General features: G+C 47.4%; 1 protein-coding gene across 5 annotated transcripts in view; it reads right to left on the reverse strand.

Annotated features, from left to right (window-relative positions):
- Nucleotides 1-1,229: 1,229 nt before the first annotated feature.
- ZFHX3 (zinc finger homeobox 3) overlaps nucleotides 1,230-23,402 on the reverse strand; it is a 473,005-nt gene continuing 450,832 nt past the window's right edge. For all 5 annotated transcript variants that reach the window (XM_084532975.1, XM_084532974.1, XM_084532977.1 and 2 more), the window contains 3 exons: nucleotides 15,715-15,817; nucleotides 8,885-14,368; nucleotides 1,230-4,441 (listed from right to left, as the gene is read on the reverse strand). In XM_084532975.1, the coding sequence (XP_084389101.1) occupies nucleotides 2,853-4,441; nucleotides 8,885-14,368; nucleotides 15,715-15,817 (7,176 nt within the window). In that variant the 3' untranslated portion in view covers nucleotides 1,230-2,852. The remainder of the gene's footprint in view (nucleotides 4,442-8,884; nucleotides 14,369-15,714; nucleotides 15,818-23,402) is intronic.

The raw sequence follows: 23,402 nt of genomic DNA on the forward strand, positions 1-23,402 counted from the left end.
ATACAAGGAAATGAATTTATAAAACCTTTTAGTGGGTGGGAAGGAGGAGGGGGAAGAAGGAGAGGGAAATTGCACTATGACCAAGCAATATAATTAAAAAAAACAAAAACAAAACAAAACCAACAAAACAAAAGGATTTCAAAGAGACCTCGCAGAATTTGACAGATAAAGCTAGTGTTAAATTGTTAACTTGTATCACATAATCAAAAAACAGAACAAACAGAAAAATTTCTATATGATACAGACAGAGTAACATACAACAGTTAAATGGCAAAAAATATATATATATATATATTTCATAGAATTACAAACAAGATAAAATAATGGAAAAACAAAACTGTACAACTTTAGAATTTAAAAAATGTTCATCTCAAACACGGGGAGAAATACAAGAACTTTTGTTAAAAGAAAACAGTTTGTTAAAACAGCAAACGCATTTTGTGTACTTGTTTTCATTTTTGACACCTTATGCTACAACTGGATACTGGTAGGAATATTAGATGGTATTCTCTTTAGTATCGTCTACTTAAAAAACAATTAAAAAAGGAATTTGCACTGTGCATTAGCCTAGTTAGAAATATGTACAACAGTTCAGGATCTAGTCTTTCATCAAACTAAAACCAAAAATCTGTAAAAATAAAAGAGTCCCGCTAAAAAATGAAACCCACGTTCGTCTCTCAGGATGCTCCAGTCTCTTGCAGAGTCGATGAGCGGCTTCAGCCCTGGGAGGAGAAGCCCGAAGGCGGCGGGAGGAACCTGCGTTCACAGTCTTCGAAGTTCCCTTTGAAGCAGGAGGAGGATGAGGATGACAGGGAGAAGGCTCTCACACTTTCGGGGAAGAGGAAACGGGGGGGAAAGGAGACCGTTTCTGTTGACATTTGGCTACGGAAGTGAAAGCAAGCATCTATTTGTCTCCAGAATCTACATTTTAGCAGCACAAAGTTTTCCTTTCAAAGTCCAGACCACAAAAGACGTGTGAGTGCGTGCGTGCGTGTGTGCGTGTATGTCGGCGTGTTTTCCACAAACAGGAGCACAGAGATCAACGTAAGCACAAACGCCTCACAGAGAGCCTCTTTCTGTGCATCGCTAGCTGCGTCTCTGGGCACTCACTGCTCAGGCTGCCTAGCACAGGGACACAACTTCAGAACTGAAACCTGCCTTTTGGTATGCTGGATTTTCATTAAGAGTTGTCTCTCTGCTTGCAGAAGAAGCACAGATAACAACCTGGGTACTTTTTTTATTCTTTATTTAAACTTAGACTTGTTTGTTTAAATCAGAAACAAATTCTCAAGTAAAAAGAATCCTTTTTGCTCATTCTGCACCAGTGGTGAAAGGGTATGTCTTTGGATTTTATTTAAAGCATGAATTTTCTTTAGAGAAAAAAAATGTAACAAAAACTTTTTTTTTTTTTTTTTCAAAAGAAGGAACAGAGTGCAGCCTAATTACACAAACAGAAACAAATGCTTATAGTTAGGAACAGAGTCTTTGAAGCATTTACAAAATGAGGAAAAGAAGAGGAAAAAAAAAACAAAAACAGGAAAAATGGAAAATAAGAAAGAGATAAGTGCACAAGGGTAACAGACATAGGTAAATTGTATGTATACGCCTTAAAAAGTTTCAAACCCCCAACAAAAAATATTCTGCAAGGGATCCTACTGACCCCCCAAAACCCTTTGAACTTCTTTCTTTAGTTTTTATAAAATAATTATGCAACCACCCTCTAAGAAATGAAGGTAGCAACCATAAGTGGAAGATTACAGGATGGGGAAAACGGGGAGTAAAGGTACAAAGGGGAGAAAAGCTTAGGCGAGTCAATGGATTGCAATCTATCTGGCTAGGAATGAACAAGACAACATCAAATGAGAAGCCGTCAGCTGGACCATACAAAAGCTAAATGTACACAAAAGGGTTTTTTCTTTTAAATCTACCATACTGCTTCAGTTCATTTCCAATGCAACAATCTACTCAACACCAAAAATGGTCATATCTATCATAAATACAGAAAGTCAGTTGTTTTAAAACTTATTTTTTTAAGCTCCGAGTCCTCAACACTCTTTGTGGTTTATTTTTTTCTGAAAAGTGGGAGTGCTTAACTTTTCCCCTTGAAATTGGCTTCAGCAGAAAAGCTACCCTTAGAATCCCCGAAAAGCTAAAGCAGTTCACATTGATTTTCTCTTGAATACTTTCTGCCCATTTTAAATTAACAAAAAAACAAACAAACGAACAAAAAAAAAAAAAAAGAAAACAAAAACAAAAAACCCAACCTTTTCTGGAACGAAAACAAAACAAAACAAAAAACCCAAAAACAAACAAAAGAAATTATATATATATATATAAAACAATGATTCTGAAAACAGAACAAAGTGTGAGCGATTGACCTGAGAATAAAAAGACATTACATTTCTTTTTTCTTTTAGCAAGCCATTGGTATCTGAATGCTAAGATAGCAAGAAATTTAAAACTGTAACAAGGTGGGCTGCTTTCCCATACAGTGCATGCCGGCCTCTGCTGTGCTATCGACGTGGGGCGTTATTGAAAAGGGGCAATATACAAGGGGCTTAAGCTCCGAAGACAGTAAGGAGGCAGCACGGGCTTTCGTCTCCCAGACCAACAGTACCTTCGAAAGGACAAATGTAACAGATTTTTTTTTTTTTAAGTTTTATTTTATTAAAAGGAAAGGAAAAAAGAAATGTAAAACCCACCGGCATCGTTATATGGGAAAACAACCCACGCTTTTTCTTTTTTCTTTTTTCTTTTTTTGGTTAGAAGCTTTGGAATTGCAGTTAGTCTATTTTTGAAATTGGTTTGTTATTAACTTTTTTATTTAAATTTTCATTGTTCATCTTCAAAGCTTACAATCTGAAGGTGTCCATTCCTACGCTAGCTAGACCACTGTCCTTAGGGCAGCCGGGGTCCCGGGGCCCCTCCGCCGGGCTCGCCGGTCCATCTGACTTTTGGCTAAGATCCGTGTCAGACTCCTCCGAATAGTCGTCTGTTGGCATCGAGGGCTGAACCCCTGAGGTGCTGCATGAACTTGAGGTAACCGTTGAAGATGAGGAGAGAGGAGGGAAAGGCGGCGGCGGCGGCTTCCCCGGCGGGGCGCGGGGGGCTGCCGGGGGCCAGGGCTTTCTGGAGGCGTGGGGGGAAGCCGGGGGAGGCCGGGGGGGCGGGGGGCTGTCGTTTGAGTGAGCGGCCGACTGCGAGGTAGATGCGGTGCTGGGGTCGGGGGGGCAGGCAGAGTGAGGTAATAGACTGGGGTGCTCTTTGGCGTTTCTTGCTGCTCTTGTGATTGTTCGGTGTTTGTGCGGGGCTGACTCGAGATGCTGACTGAGGGCTTCGTCCCCACACACCGTGCTCTCGCACGCCACGCACTGGTACGAGCCGCTGCCCTGGCCGCTGCCGGTGGGCACGTGAAGCACCATCTCTTGCAGGTTCGCCATGGACTGGCCGAAGAAGCAGAGGGACTTCAGGTGGTCGCTGGCCGCCTCCTGGTCGCCGAAGCCCGCCTGGCACTTGCGGCAGACCAGCTTGTACTGCACCTTCGGGACGATGAAGGGGTCGCAGAGGGAGTCCGCGCCCTTGCCTTCCGCTTCGGGCTCTTCTGGGGGTTTGGGCAGGAGGGGGGACACCTCGCGGGGTGCATTCTTCTGCTCTTCTTGCTTGGGGGGTTCTTTGGCAGGGTCTTTGTCCGGGGTGGCAGCCCCCGTGGGGACGGGGGTTTGGCTTCCTTTGGGCTGCTGCGCTTTCTGCTGCTGCTGCTGCTGCTGCTGCTGCTGCTGCTGCTGCTGCTGCGCTTGCCGCTGCTGCTGCTGCAATGCCTCCTGCAGACTCTGCTGGTATTGCTGGTACTGCTGCAGCAGGGAGCCAGGGGACAGCCCCAGCAGCGCCTGCGACAGTGCAGGGCTGTAGGGGAAGAGCCCCTCCATCCCGTACATGGGCTGCAGGTACCCGCTCTGCAGGGCGCCAGGGATCTGCGGGGCGTAGTAGGGGGAAAACCCGGGGACGAAGTAGGGCAGGAACTGGCTCGTCAGCAAGGTGGTGGGGTCCGAATTCAGGGCGGCCTGCAGTGCCTGCAGCTGGGCAGGCTCCACTGCATACTCCATGGCAGGCAGCGGGGCCGAGAGGGCACCTGCCGGCGCCTCCCCCTTCTCCTTCTTGGGCCCCGGCAGGGGGTCCCCCTTCCCCTTGGGTGCCTTTTCCTTCTCTTTTGCCTTCTCGCTCTCCTTCTCCTTGCGCTGCGGCGGGGGCGGCTGCTGCTGCTGCGGCTGTGGGGTTGTTGCCGGCGGCTGCTGCGGGGCCACGGCCGCCGTGGCTTGTGCCGGAGTGGGCGAGCTCAGAGCGGCCGGGGGCTGCTTATTTGGTAATCCAGAGGTGGGGAGTCCGGGCGAAGGGACGCTTGTGCTGGGTAGGCCCATCAGGTTGGGTTTGGGAGAAGTTAAAGCTGCAAGAGGGAGGAGAGAGAGGTGAGGAGTCAGTGCAGGGCAGATGGCAAGCACGAAGCAGGGTGACCCCAGGACACCCCACGAGTGCCCCTGCACACCCTTCTCCACGCAGGGGCAGTGACTGTGGCAGGGACAGTGACACCAGCCCCGTGCTGCGCGGCTCATGTTGGGGCGCCAGCCCCGCTTCCCATCAGCCCAGTCACCCAGTCACCCCCCGGTGCCCGTCAGCCCTGTCACCCATGGCCACGCAGTGCTGGCTGCCCATGACGCTTCAGGTGAGATGGTGTTATCATCTGCCATTTCACGTAAGCTAGTTAGTGCTGGATTATGAAAATACTTAAAATGTATGCGAAGGAGTGGGGCAGGGGAAATGGAAAGGAGGAAGGTGGGGAATGCCAGAGGGGTGCAGAAAAGGGATGTGTTCCTCATCCTGTTCTCTCCTAGTTTATCAGCTTGCTCTTCCCCAGGGAAGAGCTGCAGCTGCCAACTTCTGTGTGCTCCTAATGCTTGGCAAAATCGACTGCTCTCTAGTTGGAAAACACTGGATAAGGAGATGTCCTACGAAGAGCTACCATGGATAAAGCCTGATGTGCCCCTCAATATTCCAGATCCTTGCACTGCCTCTTATCGGGCGAGGACAGACGGACAGACATCTGCCATGACCCACCAGTGGCGAGCTGCTGAGGAGCTCCCGCGGCTCAGGGCAAGAGCAGCCGGCAGCCACGGGGCTGTTTTCCCCCTGCAGATGGCAGAGGGACACCCGAGTGACCTCAGGGCTGGGGCAGCTGAGGGCATTTGGTGAGGGAACAAAGCGGATGTGTGGGAAGGCTGATGAGGAGCCTGAGGTGGCTCAAGGATAGAAGGAGCTTTGGAGAAGGGCTGCTGGGTGAGAGCTGGTGCTGAGAGTGGAGGCACCCGGGGCAGGGGGCTGGCGTGTGGGAACCCAGGTGGCTCCTGGAGAAGCAGCTGGGCTTCCCCGGCAAGCTGCCTCTCTGGGTGCCCACTTTCCCTTCCTGTGGCTGGAAGCAAGGCAGCCCAAACACGTCTCTCTTGTGATGCACAGATGCAGGGTGACAGCAAATCAGAAAATACTGCCATTTCGAAAATGAGTCAGTTATTCACAACCTGCTCTAGGTGGCCCTGCTTGAGCAGGGTGTTTGGACCAGGTGACCTCCAGAGGTTCTTTTCAACCTAATTTATTCTGTGATTCTGTAAACCAAAGAGAGAAAACCTCCACGTATCACAGACAGCTGAACAGATGCAAATGTACTGAAGAAACTACTCAACACAAACAATGCACCTGGCTTTCTTGTGTAAGTTCAGCCAGACTTTCTGGCTGTTGTCCCCTGTACAGTGGAGTTATCCCAGTCCCCTGGACTCGTTCTCTTTAGATCAAACTTCATTCCTTTCCTGGAATGTAGCTCATTCAGTAACTATGGGTGTCACTGAATTTGTACTGCTCAGAATACAGCAAAGGAACAACCTTCTTGCAGCATCATATTTTGAGTAGCAGTTGGCAGCAAAGTGGGGCACAGCAGTCTCCAAATCCTGGCTGCACTACTCCCTAGTATAAATGGTTCATTTGGCTATGGTGTTGCATTCACCCCCTGGCTTTGTTTGGAGACCTGCATGCAGAGCTGGACAAAACTGATGTGGCTCTGCAGAGGACAGACTGGTAAAGGAAGCGAGCAGCAGGGCTTGAGGAAGAGGCAGGATAAGAGCCCTGGAGAATTCAGTGATGACTGAAGCAAAGCCCTTCTGAGACCTGCAACTGCTCTTGATGCTGTATTGAGACAATAGTGATTTGTAAAGGTATGAAGTGAGCCTCGACGCAGCAGCCTTATAGATTTCAGATAAGGGGATATTATGGATAGATGCCATTGAAACTGATGTTCCCTAGTTGAACAGTCCCTGAGAGGTTCAAGCACAGGAGCAGCAGCTAATTCATAACATTCCTGGATGCACAGCCTTATCTGTTTCGACAGGCTTTGAGCTGAGATGGCCTGACCTTTGGAGCTTTATCTAAAGGCCACAAATAGTCTGTTTGACTTTCTAAATAGCTTAGTCCTGCCTAGACAGTCACTGATTACTCTTAACATTCATAGTATGTAGCCCCATCTCCCCAAGACACATACTGATCTTTGGAGAAAAATAAAGGCAACATATGTATTGAAGCACAAAAAAGTAATTTTAGATCTTGTTATAAACTTGGGGTACTAAGTAAAGAGCATAGAGCTGATCTGTGATAGGCTGACAATGTAATTTGCCAAAGAAATAATTTTGGCTTACTTCTGGCCACTGAACCAAGATCTGTTGGAAAGAAATAGCATGAAAAAGTCCTGGCACACAAAGATCCCCATCAGGCACATGCCTAAGACTACACTCAAGGAGCAGGAATGGGCAGCAGCCCCAGACAGAAGAACATCTCACAGCAACTGTTTTTAAAGATGGCTTAATTACAACAGACTATCCTACACCCATTGTCAGGAACTATTTTATCTACTCGGGGTGGGGTGGGGGTGGAAGGAATTCTTTAACTATGCAAAAAAGCCTTGCAGAGGCCCTAACTCCTAATAGAAAACTTTTCTAGATAAACTTACTCTGATCTCTTCTGCTTCTGACATGAACATCAGCAACCACACTACAATGTAATCCCCATGCTGCTCCAGGGGAGAGAAGGATCTTGACTCCAAGAGTACGGATCATATTTGGAAAGACCAGAACCCAACTCTTGTCCATTTGCCAGCAGAAGATACTTCAGAGATGAATAGTTGTGGAGAAAAAGGTGAACAGAGACATTTCCCAGGGGATAGAAGGATGCCTGATTTGAGTCATGGGTCCTTAATGCTCTCTTTAGGATATTATACCCAATGTCATTGTAACAACATACTAACTTCAGGTTCTAGTGATGTGATTTATTCTGAACAACTCTGCAAACAGCCTCCCTTGCAAATGTCAGATAAGCTGTTCCAAGTTCCACCTAACCGCTCAAGCCAGCTATTTTTTTTACTAAGATTTTGATTTGCTTATCCAAAGATTTACCTCCTGCATGACAAATGAAGAAGGCAATTCGATTAATATGACACTATCATGTTACCTGGCAGCATCAGCACTCAGTTCTTCAATCTGTTGAAAAAAGAACTTACAAAATGGCCTGCTGACAAAAAGCATCAAAAAGTCTTTTTGAAGACTGCTATCACTCCAGTTTCTGAATAAGAAGCCAGGAAGATGCTTAGATAATATTTATACTTTATACCAAGGATTATAACTTATCATTAGCCAATTAGTTCAGTACACTAAGAGAAAGTTACTGTTTCTGGACACAGCCTGATGGTGTTACAGCAGTATCAGTGCAGTATAGAAAACAAAGGTGCATACTGGCATATGCTGTAGCAGGACCAGGCACGATGGCATTTTCCATCTGAGACAGACTCAGCCTGTTGCTGAGACAGGACACTAGAATCAGTTCTTGGGATATCTTTGCAAATGCAGAGTGGCCCTGGTGAGATGCAACTTGAATAGGTATCATCAAGTAAACAGAGAAGTCTGCCAACTGAAAGCAGGTCTGCTAGAGAACATCAATTAGCTCTGTCACGAGTTGCAATTCAGATGCAAGCATATCCTTGGGATGCCACAGATGCAGCAGGGGTGAAATAATCCTTGAATCAACTTTTCTAGGTCTAGTGTACTGAATAGTACCTTCTACTGATAGTATTTGCTATACATTGTATACTTTCCAGCCCGCCATCAGGTACAAGGGAAAAGAGCATCCAATATGTGGAATTAGGCCATCCAAAGGACTAGGCCAAATTTCATTGTTATGTAGTATTGTTAAGAAATATCCTATTAAAACACAAATTAGATTTATCCTACAACTACGCTGTTTTTGGTTGGGAAGGTATTTTCAGACAGTTCCCAGCTCATGGCTCAAAAACAACCCACCACCCCATCAGGATTTGTCCTGGAGGCCACTATAAGGGCGTTACATAAAGATGCTCCAGATTCTGTCACCACTACTACCAGGCACATTACATTTTCCCTGGAAACAGTTCAGAATTACTGAAAACTTGTGATGGCATTGCATAAACTGAATTTAATATCAAAAGGAAAGATATAATGAACAATGCATTCAGTACATTAGTCCTTTTCATGTTCTATTTGATAAATCCTCTATTTTCCATTTCCTTGAAAGTGCATCTGAATTTTAAGTCTGTGCTAGCATAACATAGATATGCAACATTGCTTTATTTCAGATTTTGCTAGAAAAATGAATTCAGGAATTAAAGATAAAACACCCAATGCCTATTTGCTCTCAAGTAAACATGCTTAACTAAAGGGCCAAGTATCCTATTACTGGTCACTCTGAAGGGAACATCCACTTGTGCTAAAGATGCATCAGGTTAAGCTGTGTTTCTGGGTAGTGTGATAACATCCATACCCACCTGTGTTGGATGGAGTGAAGCCTGGTAAGGATGGGCTGTTGAGGCCTGGGAGCAAGACTGGAGGGATGCCCTGTAGTGCTGGGTACGCAGCAGGAAGGTTAAGAGCTTGCAGAGGGGTGTTATCAAACATGCCCTGCTGTTGAGCTGCCAGACCAAGAACCTCATTGGCTTTTTTGATCCGGTCCAGCTCCTGCTGAGCCATCAACTGACGTACAGTAGCAGGGTCAAAATACTCCTTTTCCTTATCCAACTGGCTTCCAATGGTTTCTTTAACTTTGGAGATATGCTGTTGAGAGAAGATATGGTCACGTACAGACAGTCGAGCGCTGTACTTGATGCCACACAAAGTGCACTCTGTTTTGGGTCCCTCATAACTTGTTTGGTTTATACCAAAATGCTTGGCCATGCTGAGTTTGGACTTCTTCTCCTTTGCCCGAGCATTTTGGAACCAGACCTGAACAACTCTCTTTGGCAGTCCAATGTCATTGCCCAAGACCTCACACTCCAGCATGGTAGGTGTCCTGTAGTCATTAAAGCACGACTTAAGAACTTTTAGCTGGAGATTAGTCATCTGAGTGCGAAAGCGTTTCTGTCCGGGCCGATCCCCACTCTCCCCAGACTTGCTGGCTGAACCACTTGCACCAGGGCTGGGTGAGCAGGGATCTGCAAGGCTGGAAGTTTCACTATAGTCCACAGTACCTTCATTATCGTACTCTTTGCTGTAAAAGCTGGGAGCTGGGCTGACCAGGCCAGAAGACAGACGATCTTCATATTCAGACATTGCTATCATGGCAGCTTTTGTGAGACCTTCACTGGGTCCTGATGCAGATTTGGTTTCAGTTGCAATCCCTGTTGCGCTATCGTTGTCTGCATTCCCTTCATCTCCTGTTGTAGTGTCTGTGATTGCAGTGTTGACAGAAGAGCAGTCATCATTGTCCAGCTTTGTCTGGTCAAAGCTCAGGTTGACCGAGGACATGGAGGGACTCTCAAAGTCTTCTATCCCTTCCACCTTGATGGAGGATGGACTCAGCAGAGTCCGAGGTGACAGTTCCATGCTCTTGTTCACTGGGGAGAGAGGAACACTCTGACCATCACTACTAGTTGGTGGCATGTGGGAAAAGCTTGCTCCATCAAAGATGTCTCCCTTCATCTGGAGTCCCCCATCGCAATCTAAGAGCATAGCAGACAACGTCAAGTTGTATCCGGCTCTCTTGGCCTCATGCCAGTGGCGGGATCGGATGTGAGCTTCCAGAGCTGTCTTTGCTTTAAAGAGAGCCCGGCAGAATGGACAACGTCTATGGGCTTGGGCAGGCCCTACAGCTCTGAACTGTCCCTTCCTTTCCCGCGCACGGGTGTTCTGAAACCAAACTTGCACAACACGTTTCTTCAAGCCCACTTCATGTGCAATGTGATCCAACATTTTCCGTGTTGGGTTGGAGTCTAGCAAGTATTTCTGATAAAGAATTTCCAGCTGCTCTGGGGTAATTGTTGTCCTTAGACGTTTATCCCTTTGAGGTTCTTCTCCTCCAGTCCCACTGTCATTTTCTCCAGGGCTTGCGCTGGCCTTTTCCTCCAGCTTTCTCTTCAGTGTGTTCATTGTGGATGTTGGAGTTGATGGAGAAGTAGCGGAGCTTGCTGGAATCTGTGGTAATGTACCCGATAGCAGCTGGCTCGCAAGTAGTGGATTACTGGGATCAAAAAGCATGAAAGGCATATCCAGCGTTCTGTCCAGGAACGGGGGGTGAATAAACTGGTTTTGTGCACTCAGAAAATGAAGCTGCTGATGCTCCTGCCAATGCTCAAAGGAAGGAAATGCCAGCTTACACTGGTCACACTGGTATGGGATTAGCTGAGGAGGTAGGTTTGCCAGCTGTTGAGGGGTGGATGTGTGGATGGGTTTGAGGGAGAGATGTGACAGCTGAGATGGACTTGGGCTTGACTGTGACAAAGAACACTGAGGGGGCTGAGGAGGGGGAGGTGGCTGTTGTAATGAAGAGGGGGAGGATAACTGTGAAATCTTTTGGTGTGCTGAATTTGTCTTTTGTTCTCCTTGGTCCTGTTGCTGCTGAGACTCTTGCTTTGGTTGCACTTGCTTCTCTTGAGTTTGGTTTTGCTGTGTACTTGGAGGTTCAGACTGCTTTGGTTTCTCATCTGTAGCTTCTACTTTAGAGCTATAGGTGGAGGAATCGTCTGCCTCTGCTGTGAGCTGCAGAAAAGCTGAGGAGGTTGCATTAGCTGAAGATGTAGGTGTGCTGTAAGCTTGTGAGGGCATTGGTGTGCTGCAGGAGGAACTGGTTGGAGTCAAGAGCTCCATTGCATCCATAGAGTCTTCATTCTGGCTATCATCCTGTCCGTCTTCATCCTCATCTTTGTAACAAAGCTTTTTCTGGTGTTTAATGAGATCAAAAATGCGCTGAAAAACTAGGCTGCACTTTTTACATTGGTAGTTCAAGTTGCTTGTTCTAATGTATCTGTCATTTGTGAGCTCCCGCCGTTCTCCATCTTTGCCTTCTCCCTGATTCTCATAGTTTTTCCTAGCTTTTTGACGGGCATTCTGGAACCACACCACTATGACACGTGTTGGCAGGTTCAGCAAGTTAGAAAGCTGCTCAAATTCATCATCCTTTGGATAAGCATTGGCATCAAAGAAGTCCTGCAGGACTCTGAGTTGGTAGTCAGTAAAGCGTGTCCGGGAGGATCGCTTGCTTCCCCAGTACTCCTGCTTTTGAGGTTCTGGAGAAGGAGGCCGTGAGTCTATCTTCAGCTCTTCCAGGCTGGTAATGGGAGGATTACTGAAATTGTATGGGGAATCCTTGTTGCGCTGGCGTTCTTTGAAAAGAGTGTTTCTAAACCAGTGCTTGATCACTTTCTGGGGTAACCCAGATTTGTCCGCCATCTCTTTGATCTGTTCCTCACTTGGGGAATTGTTAATATCAAAATACTGCCGAAGAACTCTGAGTTGGTCATCAGTGATTCGTGTCCGTGGCCTCTTGTTCTGCTGCTGCTGGAGAAGGCTGGGGTTGAGCTGATGCTGGTATAACTGGGCCAAGTCTGCAGGCAGAGGGTCTACAGGACCAAGCTGGGGCGGCAGCTGAGCAGGTAATGTTTGTAGTGGCATGGTTTGCATCATAAGTGGTGAAAAGATGGGGAGCTCCATTGGCATGGAGAGCTGAGTGAGTGGCACAGATGGCTGGGCTGGTGCAATCGTAGGAGAGGTAATTGGTGGGGCAGAAGTAGGAATGGTAGGAGTAGAAGCTGGCTGAGGAGGTGCTGGAGGGAGTGGAGGTGGGGGCGGTGGAGGTGGTGGTGGTGGCTCTGGGGTCTGAGGCCGCAGCGGGTACAGTTTGTCATAGTGTTCTCTGTACTGTTTGGCAAATCTCTCTAACTGCTTAAAGGGAAAGTAATGTTGGTGAACATGCTCTTGGTGGCTCTTCAGGATGAGGATATTTGAAAAGAACTTGCCACATGTATCACACTCTAGCTTTTCCAAGTTCTCACCTTGCTCTGTCTTCCCATTTTTCTTCTGCACCTTCTGCTTGTTTTCATTATACTGAATTACAAGCTCAAAGCCAAAATTTTCTAGCAAGGCTTTTGTGGCATTCCCTCTTGCATCAGATGCAATACGTGGAGGCAGTAAAGAGGGCTCCGAATTGCTGCCTGGTACAAAGTCCTTCTTGTCTTTGGGCTTTAAGTTATCAGGCAAAGACTCCTTAGATGCTGCATTATTGTCTCCCCTCTCTGCACTTTCCCTTTCCCGTGGGGTTTCTTTTTCTTTCTCCTTCACTACAGATTTATTCTTCTTCTCTGGGTGCTGGCTCTGCTGTATAAGGACATGAGGTTGTGACAAGGACAGCTGACCTTGCTGCTGTTGTAAGAGCTGTGGATGGCTCTGCTGAGGGAGCTGAACTTGGGCCTTCAGGTCCTCCAGCAAACTCGGACCTGTGCCAGTCAGTGTTAGAGCACCACTGGTGACAGGCAAGCTAACTTCTGGATTGAGCTGGAACTCGGCACTGGGGATGTAGAAAGGAAACAAAAGATGCTGCTGTTGTTGAAGCTGCAGAAGGGTCTCAGTGGTCATTGGAAAGTGCGGCAAAAGTGCTGGGTTGAATAGCTGAGATTGCAGGAGAGCAGCTTGTTGCTGCAGTTCTTGTTGCAGGTGGGCCTGGACTTGAGCCTGGGCCTGTGCCAAGGTCTGAGCTTGTTGCTGCTGCTGTTGCTGCTGCTGCTGCTGCTGCTGCTGCTGCTGCTGTTGCTGCTGCTGCTGCTGCTGCTGCCTGGATGCAATCATGTCTGCCAGCTTCTTTCGGTTTACCTCTTTGGGCTCAGAAGGGGAGGAGATATTAGTGCTAACAGGGTTACCTATGGGAGCAATTCCCAAGCTGTCGCTGGATACCTGGTTGAGCAGGCTGGGAATGGGAGTTGTGCCCGAATTACTTGTGTTGGTAGTTGTGAAAGTATTATTGTTGCTAGTGCTCACTGGGCTTGGTGTGGATGAACCCAAAGAGAGACTGCTGCTGCTGCTATTGCCAGCTCCGTTACTACTGCCACTGCCCCCAGCTGCCTCTAGCTTGGCAGCGCGAGCCTTGGTTTGGTGCAGGACAGACCTCATGTGGATCTCCAAGGTAGAGCTCTGGCTGTAGGCCACGTTACAGGTGTTACACTTAAAGGGTTTGTTGTCTGGGCTGCTAGTAGGTTCAGGCTGCCCAGTAGCAGACTCTTGGAGGGCTCTTTTCAGTTTATGCAGATGAGAAACTGAATTGTAATGGACCAGGAGAATGTTCTTTTGCGTGAAAGATTCCTTGCAGACTGTGCATTTGTAAGGGCGAGATGGATCTAAGAATTTCTCCATAGTGAAGTTAGGGCCCTTCCTGAAGGGTAAGGCTCGTTTTGGTTCTGAGCCAGAGTCCTCTTGTACCGACCCCGAATCACTACCTGTTGGGCTCTGCTTATCTTCCAAGTCGCTCTCTTCCTCCTTATCTTCCTCAACTATTATAGTGTGGTCTTCTGCTAGCGAAGGATCGCCCATAGCAAGAAGGTCCCCGTTGACCAAAAGACCACCATACAGCTGCTGAATGTCGGCCTCACTCAGCTCCAGATGGCTGGTTTCCAAGTGCTTCTTCAAGGCCTGGAAGGTTCGGAAGCTGCGCTGGCAGAGGCAGCACATGGTGGCCGCTCGGATAACATGGTACTGCGAGTGGAGCTGCAGCTTCTCGATGGTTTTGAATGCCAGGCTGCACTGGTTGCAACGGTACTTGTAGACGTGGCGATCAGACACTGGCAGCTGCGGCCGCTTTGCATGAACTTCATTGAAATGTGTCTGCAGGGCTGCTGAGCTCTTGAACACCTGGTTGCACCCCTTCTTCCAGCAGAGGAAACCGGAGTCGTCCCGAGCAGAGCTCTGATCAGCTGCAACAGGTTTGGGATCGCTGCTGTGCTCAGCACCTTCTGATGGCAAAACACTCTTTCCTGAGTCCTCAGAGATCTCTGTGAAAACAAAATCACAACAAAACTGGAAATTACACCAGTGCACAAGGGCTGATCAACACCAATTTTTGCCCCAACTAGGTCAGTTTTTTCTCTCTGCAAGACAAATAGGTATTTCCAACATTTCTCCTCTACCTTCACTCATTTATTTTAATACCAGCCCATTAACCCTCATCATGGCCCATTACATAAACCTACACAATTTACTTTCTTGTTCACTTTGAGTATCTGAGAATCATTCACACATACACATTCCCTTACTACATTTCTCACCTTTAATTCTCCCTTTTAAGCAAAGGCTGTCCAGCCACCTATCTGTCTTTGCTGTTTTTCTTTGATATCCTGCCTAATTTCCAGCAAGATTTCTCCAAATGAACGTAATATTTGAGTCTTGGTCCCAACAAAGCTAAAAACAGGAATGAAATTCAGGTCCTGCTAGCAGCAGCTCAAAGGAAGTTGTTTGAGGGAGGAAGGGAGAAGAAAGAACAAGCACTCAGTGCACTGCCACTTTTCCGGGGCCTAACAGCACAGTTCTGCCAGAAGAGTGTGGTAAGGGTGGAGGCCAAAGAGGGGATCCCAGTGTCCAGTAAAGCACTACCTTTCCTGCCTATGCCAGTGCTGTCCCACCAGCATCACTACCTAGGGGCTGTCTGCCTGAAAGGAAGCAATGGTTGTCTTTGTTACCACATTCCCTACAGACTTTCCAGGAGGGCACGGAAGGAAGACCAACATTGTTTCCCTGCTGAGTTTAAGATCAGACTCTTCTGCTCGTGCAGAATGACGTTCTTGGGATGTTCTCACATCACACTACAAAGCCAGGACTAAATAGCCATTGATTTACATCCATGCCTTCATAACACAGCATGGCAATGAACAAGGCAGAGGAGGTTTGGGCTGGATAAGCACTGCAGCAACTGAAACCTCCCCAGTGTACGTACTTGAGCTATGATGGCAGCAGAGGTGTTAGTACAGTCTGTGGCCAGCAGCAGCAACCCTTGTGGTTTCTCTACCAATTCTCTAAGCCCTCTTACCATGTCTCTTTTTTGCTGCTCCCATCTGGTCTTCTCCTTTGCAAGGAGAATTTCCACAATTTCCACGTGAATTGCAATGGTGTGAGAGCTGTGCTCATCAGCTCTGAACTGCGCTGCTCTGCCCCCCTGCAGGGACACCAGGGGCACTGTTTGTGGTGCAGGTAAGGGAAGACTGCTCTGCCGTGTGCTGGCCAACTGTGGTCCTCAGGACATAGCTGGGTATGTGGAGATTGCCCATGAGATGTCCCTAGACGCAGTCCCCAGCCAGGTGACAGGAGCTGGGGGACTGGTGGGACCTCACTGACCCGCACTCACCAGGCTGCTTCCCCAGCTCCTCGGTGGTGGAGTTCCCATCTTTCTCTGGAGTGGCTGCTGGCAGAAACATGCTGCTGGGCATCATCACCTCAGGTGTTGTCACCTGGAGACGGGAAAGTAGGGATGTAGGGAAAAGAAAAGCACAAGGAAATATTTTTAACATCTTCAGTAGCAAAATTAGACACCAGTATTGTAAAGTCAGAGGCGTCACTTTTCATAGCTCACTGAAGACTCATGTTTATTAGACAAAGCTCACATCAGTCAAAAGTGTTTCTACAGTTACATTCTGGACATAATTAGCAGTGCACACTTGAAGAATAATCTTATTATTAATATTTTTCCTTTATGTAGAATTCAGACTTTGATCACTGACAATGTTTTGTCATGGGCTGTGAAACTTCTTGTGCAACCAATTAGGTAGATAAGTTGAAAGGCCCACCTTAAGCTGCTGAAAACATAATAAGGCCCCTAATTAAATCATACCTCGTAAAGTACACTGTAATCTTGAACTAGGGAGCATTGCAGCACTGTTTTCAAAGTGTATCGATGCAGGAAAAGGAGGGGCATGAGAAAGAAAAGTACAAATAAGGAGAGAGGTGACAAAGGAAAGGATGAATAAGGAAAGACTAAAAAGACAGCAAATTGTCTGTGAAATGAAAAGCTATTAGTAACCCTTTCCTTGCTCTGACTGCTGTGTTTCCTTCGCCTCTCTTCAAGTGTTTGTCTAGAACCTGCACCATCATTACCACTGCAGTACTTGAGTACCAACATTTTTGAAGAGCTGGAGATTTTGTGTGCTTCAGCTAGAGATGCTCCTTGAAAGAGTCAAATGCTTACACTCATCTTTTTCTGGAAAACCACGTTTCTTTGAGTTTATCCAGTCATACACACCAAGTACAAACCACCTAGCTAGCAGGCTGTGTGTGGCTGTTATCGGATGTGGGACAAGGAACGCCCTTCTCACCTTCATGGTCAGTATCTCACAACAACTGAAAAGCTGCCCCACAGTCGTTGTCTCAGACAAACCCGTGTCACTGTGACCATTCGTGCTGTATTCAAGTGCATGGTGCCAGAACTGGTTATGTGCCTGTGGCAAGCAAAGGCACCTCCACAGCTCCGCCTGCTCCCCTGCTGCTGGCGCTCAAGGAGCGTGCCCTCTCACCAGCGTGATGGCACTTGGAGAAACAGAAACCAACACTGACTTGCAATGCTTACAGTGCTTGTGCTCCCAACCTCTGACTGCTGGAAGAGTGACACAGAAACAAGCACTCCTAGACAGGTATGTTAAAACAAGCCTCTCTGTCCTTCTGCCAGACACTAAGAGGGCATCTGAACCGTGGATTTCAGAAGAGTGTGAGTGAGGCTGTTACCTGCACGCATGATAGCTTGCTTTCTGCAAAGTCAGGGACCACGACTCTGGCCAAACTGCATGAGATATTAACAAATCCATGGTGAAGCTGCAGCTGAAACCCTGTAAGCCTCTGTGCAGGACATGAAACCTTCTTTATCGACACACATGTCAAATCCAAACTGACACAGACTAGACCTTGGTTTAAGTGAATGAAAGCAAAAGCAGCTCAGAAACAAAGGTTCACATGAGTGGCTGCAGACATCCAAACTGTACCAAAGGGAGATGCTGAGCTACCTTGGTTTACGTGGAGGGCAGGTGCACGAAGGTAAGCACCGAGTCCTACAGACGTCTGCAGGAGAGGCAGCTGACACTGATAAATCACGAGGAAGGAAGCTGAGCACAGCAAATTCGTTCCACCTTCTACTTTAACCAGGAGCATCTGACGGCTATGGGTGGTCAGGAGATGAGAAAGGTCACTGGTTCATTCACAGTTGTGGGGCTCTGAGGAGGGGGCCGGGCAGGGATGCTGAGGAGGAAAGGCATGAAGGAACTGTCCCTCTCAGCCTTGTCAGCAGGGAGAGTGCTTTCCTAGGATCTTTAGGAATTATGAAAAATAAATGACGAGAAATTAAAAAAAACCCCAACAGAGTAGAAAAAGAATAAAATTATCTAACACCTCAGCTGCACATCATTATAGAAAACTGTGGTCTTTTTATACGCATTACAGTAAGGCAGCCATCCCCACTACCAGACTCAGTACGACGGATCAGTAATTGTTTTCATACACTTTAATTAGAAAAACTCAGATGGCTATGAATAATAATGGAAAAGAGAGACTTTTGCACTTGAAAGGTTGAAGTCAATCAAGTGTGAATGACGGCAAAAAAGAAAAAAAAAAGACACCAATTCATCAGGCCTCTGTTGTCTCGCCGCGTCTTTAATCATAATTCCTGATTGGGATTCAAGAAGGCAGTAAGCAGCGGTTCTTTGTCTGCCTTCACCTTCCGTCAATTAACTCTCCCCGAAATATAATCATCAACCTCACATGCTCCTCTGCATCTTAATCTGGGTCTCCAAACCAGTAAGTCCTGCCCTATATGTGTTTAAGTAATTACCTTTATCTACCTGCATCTCCACAGCCACAGTTCTCAACCTACTTCTACCCCTCCCCTCCACAAAACGAAAAAAAACCCTATGACTGTGGTACATTAAGTTGCTACAGACACAAAATCCCAAAAGGCAAAAAGAAAAAGGCTTGGAGAAAAGTATGGGAAACTAGAAATTCTGGGTATGGATATAGGGCAACAGCAGGCAGTCCAGACAGCCATACAGGGCTAGCCCTGTGAAGCACAACCTTGAAAATAGGGCAACTGATCTGGACCCTGCTTTCATTCTGTACCCATTCAGCACCACGCAGGTTTCTCCTGGAAGTGCTGCCCCTCTCTTCCATGCCACTTCCTGGGCAGGATGACTGTTTCTTCATCCTCACGGTCCACCAACCAAGCAGAGAGCAGAGACAAAGAACAGAGAAAATGGGCTGCTCATCTCAAATTGTTTTGCATTTATACTGAATTCCAGACTCCCAGCTTTGAACTATTTGCCCTTTTACACTGCAAACCTGTTGGAGTATATACCTTGTATATGCTTCCTTGTATCTGCAGAAAATGCCTCGCATCTTGTTGCTGCTTTTAATATAAACAAATAACAGGAGTACTGAGGCAACAGGAAGGTTTAGGAGGGCATGGTCACCTGACAGATAAACGAGGAGTGGTGCTATAAAACACAGCATTTTGTACTTCAGATATATTTAAACGGCATTAACTGTTCTGGTGATAGAGAGGAACGTGTTTACCTTGAGCACTGTCTGTGTTAGCTCGTACAGTCGTTAAGTGCTCTCTACCTCCCTCTCACCTGAGCAGGCAATACCTGGGATGTAATCCTGGCACCCATCCTTGACTGCTCTAAGCCTGCATCTCTGGGCTTAAATTTCTCTTCAACACCAACTGTTTCACAACAGCAACAAGTCAGCCAATTTGAACTGTTACTAAAAAAACAATCCTACAAATGTAACTGAGACGAATGTGATTTGTCTTCTTCCTTTCCACCTGTACATGCTCTTTTTGCTCCGTTTAATATTAAACTGTATTCCCTTCGCAGCTGCAGCCATGATATTCTGGTCCACAAGCCACCAGCAAGGCTTTTCAGCTTTCCCTCGCAGCCAGGTGTTATAATCCACGTCCACGCACGGCCCCGCAGTGCTCGTCCTGCACCACCTGCTCGTGCAGCCCCCGTCTCGCCCAGGCCGAGCAGTGCGACCGCACGGAATGCAAGCGGTCCCCTCGGACTGCATCACTCCTTCATCTTTCTGACCAAATGAAACTGAGGGATGGGGAAGGATCAGTGGCTCACCCTTATCTGCTCTTTCTGACAGCCCAGTGACTGGATACAGATATAATGATTGGGTCCTGTTTATCAGTACTTGGACAGCTGGAGGGGGTACCCCCAGGAAGGCGCGGAAGCCCTGACGCTGAGCAAGCATTTGCTCTGAGCGCTGCCTCTGACAGCAGCACAGAACCAACCAAGTCCCTGCCCCATTCGCCGCACCAGGGAACCCGTCCCCCCTCCCAAAACATCTCTCTGCAGCTTGCACTGGGCTTGGGAGTGCTGGCCCGAGGACTTTGCTGCAGAGAAGGCAGTTATCTGCCTCAGAGGGTGGATGGCTGCTGGAACAAACATCTGTGCCTCCAAGAACCCCACCCTTCAGATGAAATTCAGGTCCCTTTGAGAAGATAAAGTTCCTTGGGAAAAGAGATCTACCTACATGCTTAGAAACCTCAAATCGATGTCCTGTTCTTTAAATAATGAAGTCCAGTGACTTTTCACAAAAAACAAAACAAAACAAAAAACCAACAAGGATGGACACACTGTGTCTCCTTCCTCCTGATCTCATGAACACCTTCAGCAGACGGCATATGCTCTGACACGTACCATCAGCAGAAGACCTACCTGTCACTGGTTTGGGGAACAAAATGCAAGTTCATTCCTCACAGGTGGCAACTGCCAGCAGTGACAAGCATGCCTCCTGCTACGACCGCATCTACGGTATTTTTAAGACAATGAACTGCAGAGCAGCTTAGCGGCACGGGCCTGAGGCTCAGAGCTGCATCACTCCTGCACTGGCCCCAGCAGCGTGACACAGGCATATTCTTGTCACGTCCAAAAAATTAATCTTTGGATGGCGTGAATAACCAGCTCCCTTTACACACTGGATCTGCCTTCTCTTACTTTCCTCAGGACAAAGTGAGACAATATGTGGACAGTCCATGTGGTTCCTCTGTAAATGGCCCAAGAGTGCTGAAATCGTGTGGCTTTGAAAAGAAAATCTCCAGAAGGGGTCTGAGGAGATACATTACTATCCCTACGTCCATGCAACCTAGGGGGAAATACACATGCGATGCAAGGTTCCCGAACCAGACAAAGGAGGTAATTTCCATTACAAAGAGAGAGAGAGGGTGCTGGAGTGAAAAGCTTCATTAGACTCAGAGAGGCAAAGCGATGGCAGTATACCAAGGTCACTTCTAATTTAGACCATCTAATTGGCAAACATGGCTCCAAATGGCTATCATCTCACAGGGCTCAGAATTAATGAAGCCCGATTATTTTCATTACCTTCATCCGAGATGGAGAATGAGACACAGAGTGAGAGGGAAAGGGGGGAGTAAGAGGGGGCGAGAAGGAGGGAGAGAGAAAAATTGAATGACAGCAGAAGGGAGAGCAATAAGAAAAGACAATAGGAAAGAGGAAAAAATGTACAGATAGCACGAGGGAGAAGTGGGGATGGCAGGGATGGGAAAGAATTACTCTTAAAGCAAGGGAGAAAAGAAGAAGATGAAAAGGCAGCCGAGAAGACGCCTTAAACCGAGGAAGAGAAAACTGACAACAGAAATGATGAGAGAGGAATGTGCAGAACGATAAAGGAGGCAGGGGGAGGAGGGAGCGCTCCCGCCACCGGAGGCTCTTGGGAAGCCGTCCCTTCTCCTGGTTTGAGCCCATCAGTCTTGTCAATCGACTATGCAGGCGAACTGCACTTCACCCTCATTAAGGGGCTCTCTGCTGAAGCGGCGCGGGCCCAGGACTAGCGAAGAGGCTGCTACGTGGGAAGATGGCGATCGGACCTGTTCGGAGCGGCTGCAACGCCACATAAACAAACTTGGCCACGTTTGTTCGCCAGCCCTGTGAATCGGCAGCAGCAGGAGATGGGGAGGGACAGGCGAGAGCAGCCTGCAGCACGGTGCCAAGCAGCAGCCCCTGCCCCACCAGGGCCTTCCCTGGCCCCCTGCCTCGTGGGGGATCGCCGGAGCCCTGCCGGGCCCTGCCCCAGTGGCAGGGCTGGCGGGAGGACCCCGAGCTGCGGCTGCTCCCCATGGGACAGCCATCGGGGCTGCTTGTTGATATGAAAAGGAAGGGGCACGAACCACACAGATATGAGATGCTGAGCATAAGCAAGCAGCCGTTTCCATGGCAACAGACATATTAGACACTGCAGGTTCCTGAAAGGCGTCTGATAAGGTATTATTAACTGGAGCCTCCTCCAAATGCCGAGTGCAAAGACACTGTGTTGAAAGGGACCTGGCTCCCATTTACTGGGCTCCAATTCACTCTCAGTGGCACCAAGACCCAATTCCCATGTCAGGCTGAGACAAGAATCTAGAATACGCAAAATTAGGAACGTTTGATGCCGCCACATTCTGCACAAGCTGTACTGATCTCACCAAATATTTGTCATGTAATACAAAGAAGAGCCATCTTCTTGCCCCACACACAACTTGATTTGAGGCAGGAGAGGCAGTCTTCCTACCCCGACATAACTTTGGGTACCAAAGCAAACAGCTACCCAGGGCCGAGGGCAGTGGCAAGATGGAATAAAAAAGGAACAAGCGAGATGGTGAGCTCCACGGATAAGCCAAACTCCACATTTCTCAATAGATGTTCTGCATGCTGCAGCAGCAGCAGGAGGTCCCACTCCAGCACAGAAGATGCAATGACCTAAGAAAACTGTCCTTCATACTATAGCAGTTGTTTTGGTCATGTCCTCTGGGAGGTGCCCCTAAGCTCCTGAACAAGTGACTTCTGTCAGTCTCTCTGTACCCGGGAGGACATACATCTGTGTAGGTGAAGTGGTTGCTCTAGTTCAACCACACCAGTTTCTGGACTGTGAGCTCTGCAGACAGCCTGACTCAAACAAACCATCTGCATACCAGTACAGTGCATACCCTTAAGCAAACTGGTTGCGTGTGCTGGCATGGGAAAGGGGATCAGCTTCTTTTTACTGCTTTTATAAGGTCAGAATGCCTTCCATCAATTTAGTAAGAAGCTAACAAGATTTGATCGAATTCTCAGAAGCTACTTGCACACTTAAGCACCATCAGTTAAAACAGAGGTAGGTCTCAGAGGCCCGGGCCTTTGTGACAGGACAGTTACTTAACCTAGATGCACGTAGTCGGCCAGCAGAGCAGAGCTTCACCCGTACTCGAGCCTATGAGTATGGCCAGCTTTTAAGTGTTAGTGAGCTGCTGTTGCTCTTTTCTCCTAAAATCTCTTTATATTTTGTTATTCAGAGAGTGATGGGATCTGTCAGCTTGGCTGGATTTTTACATGTTTTCAGCTGTTGTGCCTACTTGGGTACACAAAGCTCTTCCTGGCAGTTGCAAGTGCTTGGTCAGACAGTGGTCACTGCAACCTTTGGCATCCATCTTTGGCTGCATCTTCGGCTCCTGCAGAGCACGACAGGCCAAAGACAAAGGGAAGAAAAATGAAAGGACAGGTAACTCATAAAGCAAAGAGGGAAGATGAAAAGCACAAAGGTGTTTAAGAAGGAGACACAAGAGGACTGGAAGGGTGATAGAAAGAGAAGAGCAAAGAACAGTAACAGAAAAGCTGGGTAACACTGCATGTGCTTGCTCAGACGATGCTACAGAAGGGGAGCTGACAAGAAAATGAGTAGTGTGACAAACATTATTGTCTTCCATGATCAGGAATCAGCAAAGAAGGGAAAAACAGGCAGAAATGGGGTTCAGGAAAAAAATAATCACAAAGAGGAAGAACTGTCAGGAATTAAAATAAACACTTCTTATACTTGGCAACAAGTTCTTAAATGCAGACACAACCTTGCCTTGAAGATTATAACAACAACAACAAAAAAAGTGTAGAAAACTGACAATACATCTGATTTGTGAATTTAGAAGGGTTTTTGAAAATGTGCCTTATTAATTCTACCTGTATCTTAGACTGACACTAACAAATGGAAAGGCACACTCATGTGAAACCCATGAAAAAG

The sequence above is a fragment of the Aythya ferina genome, assembly GCF_964211825.1.
Source record: "Aythya ferina genome assembly, chromosome: 12".
Classification (NCBI taxonomy): domain Eukaryota; kingdom Metazoa; phylum Chordata; class Aves; order Anseriformes; family Anatidae; genus Aythya; species Aythya ferina.